At 36.0% G+C, this 9,276-nt stretch overlaps 1 protein-coding gene across 6 annotated transcripts in view; it reads right to left on the reverse strand.

Moving 5' to 3' along the window:
• The window catches only part of FANCL (FA complementation group L), a 91,729-nt gene extending 82,657 nt beyond the window's left edge, over positions 1-9,072 (reverse strand). For 2 of the 6 annotated variants that reach the window (XM_019796857.2, XM_034659171.1), the window contains exons 1-2: positions 8,916-9,049; positions 3,465-3,573 (exon numbers count right to left, since the gene is read on the reverse strand). Coding sequence is in view for 3 of the 6 variants with exons in the window: in XM_034659169.1 (XP_034515060.1) it covers positions 8,916-9,011 (96 nt within the window). In the remaining 3 variants the exon portion in view is untranslated. Of the gene's footprint in view, positions 1-3,464; positions 3,574-7,158; positions 7,208-8,915 lie in introns of all 6 variants that reach the window. The other 4 variants (XM_034659169.1, XM_011221545.3, XM_034659168.1 and 1 more) reach the window with 3 other exon arrangements.
• Positions 9,073-9,276: the final 204 nt, after the last annotated feature.

Raw genomic sequence — 9,276 nt, forward strand, 5'->3', positions numbered from 1 at the left:
ATATGTCAGACATAAAATCACTGAAAAAATTTATCAGTACAAGACATGCACTACAAGAAATGTTAGAGGAATAACTTGAGGGAGAAAGTAAATGAAACAGAAGAGAAATCTAGATATACAACAAAAAGTATCAGAAACAGTAAATATGCAGGTAAATACAAAAGTCCTTTTTCCTTATTTTCTAAAATGTCTTTAAAAGGATAACAGTGCCAAAACTGGACAGTTTGAACAAATAAATAAGTACTGGATTACAACCCAAAGTATACGATAAATATCTATGAGTCCATACTGATATAAATGATTGATTTAATAAATGAGGAAGTTAAGGAATAAACTAACCAGAGAAGGGAAAGACCTAATATTCTGAAAACTATGTAATAATGAAAGAAATTGAAGACCAGGGAATAAAAAGAAAAAGACATTCCATCCTCAACAACTGGAAGAACAGATATTGTTAAAATGTCTATATATAGAATATTCAATAGGAAAAAAGACAGTCTCTTCAACAAATGGTACTGGGGAAACTGGACAGCTACATGAAAAAGAACAAAACTGGACTACTTCCATACACAAAAATAAACTCAAAGTGTATTAAAGACCTAAATGTGAAATGAAACCATAAAATCCTAGAAGAGAACACAGACAGTAATTTCTCTGACATCACCCACAGCAACGTTGTTCTAAATAGGTCTCCTGAGTCAAGGGAAACAAAAATAAACTGTTGGGACTACATCAAAATAAAGACTGTGCACAGCAAAGGAAGCAATCAACAGAACTAAAAGGCAATCTACTAAATGAGAGAAGATATTTGCAAATGACATACCTGATAAAGGATTAGTATCCAAAACATAAAGAACTTATATGACTGAATACACATTAAAAAAAAAACAACCCAAATAATCCAATTAGAAAATGGGCAGAAGACACGAACAAACATTTCTTCAAGACATACAGATGGCTAAGACACATGAAAAGATAGACACTCAACATCACTAATCATCAGGGAACTACAAACCAAAACTACAAGAGATTATCACTTCATACCTTTCAGAGTGGCTATAATCAACAACACAAGAAACAACAAGTTTTGGCGAGGATGTGGAGAAAAAGGAACACTCCTTCCACTGCTGGTGGAAATGCAAACTGGCGCAACCATTCTGGAAGACACTATGGAGGTTCCTCAAAAAGTTTAAAATAGAACTACCTTATGATCCAGTAATTACACTACTAAGTATATACCTAAAAATTACAAAAACACTAATTCAAAAGGATACATGCACCCTTATGTTTATTATAGCATTATTTATAACAGCCAAATTTCAGAAGCAGCTCAAGTGTCCACTGACAGATGAATGGATAAAAATGGTACATATATACAATGGAATATTACATAGCCATAAAAAAGAATGAAATCTTGGCATCTCTAGCAACCTGAATGGAACTAGTGAGTACAATGCTAAGTGAACTAAGTCCTTTAAGAAAGACAAATACCAATGATTTCACTCACATATGGAATTCAAGAAATTAAAACAAATGAGCAAAGAAAAAAAAATAGAGACAAACCAAGAAACAGACTCTTAACTATGGAGAACTGATGGTTACCAGAGGGGAAGTGGTGGGGGGAGGAGGGATGGATGAAATAGTGATGGGGATTAAAGAGTACAGTTATCATGATGAGAACTGAGTAATGTATAGAATTGCTGAATTACTATATTGTACACCTGAAACTACTAGAACATTGTATATTATCTATATTGGAATTAAATTTAAAAACTTAAATAAGGGAGTTAAACTAACCTTCCTTACAGAAGAATTCCAGGTAAATTATATATTCTACATTAAAAGAGGGGGAGCATAACCCCTCACTCCTTAGGTGGGAGCAACTCATGGAGATTTCCTTCCAAAGAGTAAGTATGGAAAGGGAAGAAGAGTTAACTCTGCAGTAGAGAAACCTGACAAACACTACTTTAGCCAACGTCAACATCAACAGTGGTAAATCACTGATAGTTTGCTCCTTTTATATCATGTAATGAAATGGTACTTAAACCCTGCAATGTTCCTCTCAAAAACCAATAACCAATAACATAAATCAGTGGAACAGGATAGAAAACCAGAAATGAAACCACTATAAAACTGTCCTTAAAAAATAAAAATCTCTTAATAAAGGAAGATAATTGTTTAAAAGAAAATAAAAGTGTATTGGGAGGGTTACAAGATAAATAGAAATAAAATATATGTCAGCAATAGCACAAAAGCCAGGGGATAGGAAACAGTACATATACTGTCTTATACTGTGAGTGGTATACTTGAAAATGGATTGTGGTAAATTACATTTGCATATTGTAAACCCTAAAACAAACACTAAAAAAGAGACAAAGTGATATAGCTGATAAACCAATAGTGCATATAAAATATAATCCTAATATTACTTTGAGGTAAACATGACAAGCTTAAGATGCATACTATAAACCCTAAAGCAACTGATTAAGGGGAAAAATAGCTAACAAGCTGATAGAGGAAATAAAATGCAATTATACTGTATAATATATAATGAAAATGCAGAAAAATTGGAAAAAGATTAAAAAAAAAGAAACAAACACAGGACAAATAGAAAACAAGCAGCAAGATATTACCTTTAAACCCAACCATATCAGTCAACACATTAAATGTAAATGGTCTAAACACCTCCAAGTAAAAAGCAGTGATTGTTAGATTTAAAAAAAAAAAAAGAAAAAGAAAATCAAGATCCAGAAGAAATCCCCCTTAAATATAAAGACACAAATAGGTATAAAATAAAGAATGGAAAATGAGTAAGCCATGCCAACACTAATCAAGAAAAAAAGCTAGAGTCACTATACTAATATCAGAAAATAGAGATTCTACAACCAAGATTACCAGAGATAAAAAGGGTCATTTCACAATCATTTAAAAAAAAAAAAAATCAGTTCAAGAGCGCTCAACAATCCTAAAGGTTTATATACCTAACAAAAGAACTTCAAAATATATGAAGAAAAATTTGACAGAAATGAAAGTAGAAATTGAACAATAATTATAGTTGGGGATTTTCAATACCCCCTTGCATTAATAAAGCAAGTAGACAGAAAATCAGTGAGCATATAAAAAACTCAAATAGCATTATGAACCAACTTGACTTGACATTATAGAACAATCACCCAACAGCCGCAGAATGCACATTCTTTTCAAATACAGACATAACATTTACCAAGACAGGCCATATTCTATGCCATAAACTCAGTGCCAATATATTTAATAGAATTTAAATCTTACGAATTATGCTGTAACCAATATGAAACTAAATTATAAATCAGTATCAAAAAGATATCTGGAAAATACTAGAATATTTAGAAAGATATATTGTTGTTCTAAGTAACCCATGGGTCAAAAAGAAATTAACAAGTATTTTGAACTGGGAAAAAAAAAAAAGAAAAGAAAATGTAACATACCAAAATATGTGTGATAGAGCCAAAGTAGTGTCTGAAGAAAAATTTACAGCACTAACCATCTATATTATAAAACAAGAAACTTCTCATTATCAATGAGCTGATCTTCCACCTGAAAAAACGAGGAAATTTAAGATCAGAAAACACACACATACACACACACACAGAAAGCAGAGAGAGACATAGAAAAATAAGAAAAATCAATAAAATCAAAAGTAGGTTCTTTGAAGAGATCAATAAAATGTATATTCCTCTATACAGTTGCACCAGGAAAAACAGACACAAAATACCATCAGGAATGGGAACAAGAGGTTATCTATAAAATATGTCCATAATTTCTTTGATATTTCTACCTTTAAGAGTTGGTGCCTCATTTCTCTCCTTTTGAATATGGACTAGATTTGAGACTTGCTATAAAAAAACAGAATAAAGCAGAAGTAAATATGTGTAACTTCAGAGACTAGTACCTTTTCTCCAAAGGTACTGTGCAGCTAGCTTTATGTTTGATCTGTTTTATCACTCAGGGAAGCCATGTTGTGAGGACCCTATGGAGGTCTATTCAGTAAGGAACTGAGGCCTCCAAGTCAAGAGAAGTAGAAAACAGAGGGCTCCATCCAATAGGCATGTGAATGAGCTATCCTGGAAGCAAATCTATCAGCTCTACTCAAGCCTTTAGAGAACTGGCATACTAACTAACATCTTCATTACAAGTTCATGAGAAACACTGATCCAGATCCATCAACCTAAATAGCTTTCAAACTCCTGATCTATAGCAAAGGTGAGATAATAAATGTTTGTTGTTCTAAGTCACAAAGACTTGGAAGAGGTAGTTATGCAGCAAAAGATAACCAATATAGTGAACATCATTACAGATCCTAAATAAATTCATTTAAAGGATAAGAGAATATTATGAAGTAATATTTAAGCCAATGAATTCAAAAATCTAGATGGAATGAACAAATTCCTTGAAGGAAACAAACTGCCAAGCTCACTCAAAAGAAAAGGATAAACCCAATTGAGAAAATATCTTCTTTTTTTTTTTTTTTTAAGATTTTATTTATTTATTCTACAGAGATAGAGACAGCCAGCGAGAGAGGGAACACAAGCAGGGGGAGTGGGAGAGGAAGAAGCAGGCTCATAGCAGAAGAGCCTGATGTGGGGCTCAATCCCAGAACGCTGGGATCACGCCCTGAGCCAAAGGCAGACGCTTAACCGCTGTGCCACCCAGGCGCCCCGAGAAAATATCTTCTTTAAATCACAGGGATCATTTTCTATCTCTCTCTCTCTCTCTCTCTCTCACACACACACACACACACACACACACACACACAGAATCAGTAAGTTTCACAGACTATAATTTTTAGAAACAGTATTATCTAATCACAAAACTAGAAATAACAAAATTAATAATCAAAAAAGACTTTCATGAGAAAAAATTTACGACCTCTATTAAGTAACTCATGAGTGAAAGGGACCTACAAAGTAAAATTATGTAAGTACTAAAAAATGATTATGACAAAACACCACATGTCAGCATATACAGCATACTTTAAAAATAGTGGTAAGGAGAAAATGCAGAGCCTTAAAAACGTGTATCAATAAAAATGTGCTCTCACAACCAAATCTGGGAGAATTTAAGCATCAAAATAAATAAGGAAAGTAATGCTTACAATCTCCATTAAATTATTTTTAAAACCTATGATTCCCTTCTGATACAAGTGGGGAAAAAGAGAGGGTTACTCCTTACAATAAAATGACAATAAATAAAGAAGAAATAATGGAGTTAGAAAAATCATCATTTGGCAACCACCGCAGTATTAACTGGCTCAATCAAGATGCTAAAACTGGTTTGTATTCCTGAAAGTTTGATGTCTCAGAGTAGCTCTCTAAAAGTACTTATGAATTACAAATGGAAAATCTGGCACATGCCATCTTAAAGAGGTGATCAGAGGTAACATCAATGTGTACTGACCTCATGTGCCCTAAAAGGACACAACATTCTTTCTGCATTATCCATCGAAATTACATAATCTCTGAATTTAATGATGAGGAAGTATCAGTCAAACCCAAACTGAGGGACATTGTTCCTAATATCCAAACCACATTCTTAAAAAATGTCAAGTTCATAAAAAGCAAAGAGCCTAAGGAACTATTCCAGATTAAAGAGATAGGACAACTAAATGCAATGTGATACCTTCCAACTAAATATAATGTCAGATGACAGGAGGCTGGAAAGGGGTACAAAATATGTAATTGCAACATTAATGAAATCTGAATTTGGCCTCCAGATAATGGCATTATAACATGATTAAATTTCCTGATTTTGGTTAACTGTACTGTGGATATATAGGAGTGTGTCCTTGTTCTCATGAAATATATGCTGAAGTACTTAAGAATAGAGAGGCTCTATGTCTGCAACCTAATCTCAAACTGTTCAGAAAAATGCGTGTGTGTGTGTATGTGTGTACATATATATGTATATATATATATATTGTACATATATGTATATATCTCCACCCACATATATATATATATATGCAGAATAAAATCAAATGGGACAAAAGTAAAAAGGTGAATCTGGGTAATCTTCATACATACTTGTTATTTTCTGTAAATCTGAAATTATATACAAGACAAACATTTTTAAAGAAAACCAGCTCTCATCAAACAAAACAATGTTAAATAATGTGTTTAGGTTAAGAAATCAGAATTGTAGCTACAGCAAGGGTCACGTGAAAATTTCATCTAATCTCAATTCTGATGTACACGTTTTCTAAGAGGCTTTAGCAGATAGGCACATGTAAGACTAACCACTTTCCTTAAAATGCCTAGAATTAGGTATAACATGGCTTCTGATAAAAATGTAACTTAATATCTCTTTAATTTTTCTAAACGTTGTCTGAAAATGAATCATGTTTTCATCTATATAATTCAAGACTGATATTTCCAATTCGGGAAAGAAAAAGTGGATTACCTTTACTCCAGAAATGATAATGAAACTGAGCCTCTACTTTCTGGGATGGTCACAGTGAATTTAAAGAAAAATGAATAAATCCATATGTACCCTCTAAAACCTTTCCTTAATCACAGTGCATTCTGGTTAGTTCTACACTTAATATTCTGAGGGGTGGGTAAAATTTCATTTAGTAAGTAAATTTGATAATTCACTCAGTATTTTTGAGAGATTACTATAGGTTTGAGTAAACTTCAAAACATATGGTAATTCCTAGGATATGGCCCCTATCCTCAAAAAGTGTGTGTGCTGGTGGGGTAGAGGGTAAAACAGGTGAAGTTTGTGCTTTTGAAGGCACAAACGCCCAGTCACAAATAAGTTACAGGGAGGTAAAGTACCACATGGCAACTATAGTTAATACTGTATTGCCCATCTGAAAGATGCTAAGAGACTTATCTTAAAAGTTCTCTTCATAAGGAGGGCACATGGGTGGCTCAGTCGGTTAGGTGGCCTACTCTAGATTTTGGCTCAGGTCAGGATCTCAAGGTTCTGGGATCAGGCTCTATCTAGCCCAGCTTGACACTCAGCAGGGAGTCTGCTTGAGGATTCTTGCTCTCCTGTCCTGCTCCTCCCTGCATTTGCACCCACGTGCTCTCTCAAATAAATAAATCTTAGAAAAAAAAAATTCTCATAAGAAAAACATTCTATAGCTACATATGATGAATCCAATGAACAACTACTTACCGTGATCATTTCACGAAATAAACACATATCAAATCATTATGTTGTACACCTGAAACATGTTGTGGGCAGTTATACTTAAAAAAAAAAAAAAAAAAGCAAGAAACAGGCTTCTCTTTAAAGTTAAGTATCAAGCTTTCAAACACCCAATACTCAAACACTTAAATATTTCTGAAAGTTGAAAGTATTCTCTTAATCACTATAATTAAGAGTTAAATTTTACCTCCATCCCACTCTCTTAATGCTGACAATGCTTTGATGAGGATTGTTGAATGGAGTGAGTGTTAATCAAGGTAAGGTAGAGCAATGCAATTACTCATTTTCCTTTCAGAAAATAAAAATAATTCTAAGAATAGAAATTTTTACTCATCACCATATTTTCTTCAAATTATCTGGTTAATTACTAAATATTAAATTTATTATGACAAAATTACATAATTTGTGTTTCTATATAACTGAGTTCAAATAACTGAAAATGTGCATGTCTATAAAAGATTCATACATATTTTTCCAGAAAATACAGTTCTGTTTCAATGTTAAGTTGTTTAAAAATGACCACTTTGTTTCTTTCCTCTTCCAAAATTTCTTACTTCACACAGCAAATCAAATCCCCAGGTTAGTCAGTCACGTGTTATATTTTATAGCTAAAAGATACTGCTGGTAATCCAACCTATTCATGACCCATATCACAAGCTGCGGGTGGTTAATTTGTGTGTAGTTTCACCAGCTTTTCCTCAAGCAAAATGTTAATTTTAAAAGACAAAAAAAAACAAAAAAACAAAAAACAAAAACAAAAAACAACCCGTATTGTGCTGGTGAGAGAGGTAGCACGATGTTGAGTATAAAGGTCTGGGAGCAAAAATCAATACTCAAAATTCTAACCTAGGGTATCTTGGTGCAATGTAGAGAGAGGAGCAAAATGCAGGAGTGGAATCTGTTAGCCTCGCTTTCAGGGGCTCTGGCGATCATGGACAAGTAACTTAACCTGTCCACTTTCCCATGCCCTGATTTACTCAACTATGAAGACTGAGAATGATTTCTTTTAATTCTGCCTCACAGAACCGAGGATTAGTGAGATAACGTACTTGGAAAGCACTTTGTAAACTTCAACCCTGTACACGTGTGTTACTATGTGTAATAAACTCCACCAGAGAAGCCGCCTGGACTCAGGAAAGGTAATTAATTCTGCTGACAAGACTCCTCCGTACAAAATATCCCTATGGATGTGCTCAGGTACACACGACTTAGATGAGAGCCAAAAGGAGATTTTCCTCCAAAATATATTTTTACAGGAAAAACGAATATAATTTGCACGGATTCCCTGGTGAACGGCCGGCCACCAACCTTCATGGAGCCTGGAGAGGGGGGTGTTAGAAATGAGGTAAAAATTTGCAAAATAAACCTACAAAACAGTTAAAGGTGGGACAGACGCTGAATTAAAAGGGAGGCGGAGCTCAGGAAGCGGGCGCGAGGGGGCGTGGCCCTCCGCCCCGCCCCCAGCTCGCGTCCCGCGCGGAGCTCCTTCCGCGGCGTCCCTGGCTGCGACCCTGGCCCAGGCAGGGACGCGGTAGCGAGTGGCAGGTTGCCAACAACCGCAGAAGTCCTCAAACCTCTACTCTCCGAGAAGCCGTTATGCGCCTCCCCTCTCAATCCCCACACGGTTAAGGGCCCCTAACCGCTCCCGTAACTGACTTCCAGGGGCGGAGCTGCGCCGCGAGAAGGAGGCCCTCCTAGCAATCGAGCAACAAGCGGGCGGGTACCTGAACCGAAATGAATCCTTCGTACACGGTTTTCGCCCGGTTCTGAGGCAGAAGCAGCGGGCACTGGCGCAACAGGCTCGCTTCCATCTCCGCCATGGTTCGCAGTCCGTGGAGCCGCAGGGGGTTTATCTGCTGGCCGGGCCCCGCACATGCGCAGTCCTTCCTGCGCCGGGGCTCGGAGGGGCGGAAACCTGGTCTTTGGCGGGAAAAAGCCTCGAAGACGCCCCGGAGTGAAATTAACGTCCGGTGCTACTCGGGGCACCTGGACTCAGGCCCAGACAGAGTAGATGTGGCTCGGCAGGAGGCAGCATTGGCCCCAACAGGGCACAGGGAAGACTGTTCTCAGGTTCATAGATCTAAC

The sequence above is a fragment of the Ailuropoda melanoleuca genome, chromosome 4 (assembly GCF_002007445.2).
Source record: "Ailuropoda melanoleuca isolate Jingjing chromosome 4, ASM200744v2, whole genome shotgun sequence".
In the NCBI taxonomy this organism is placed as follows: domain Eukaryota; kingdom Metazoa; phylum Chordata; class Mammalia; order Carnivora; family Ursidae; genus Ailuropoda; species Ailuropoda melanoleuca.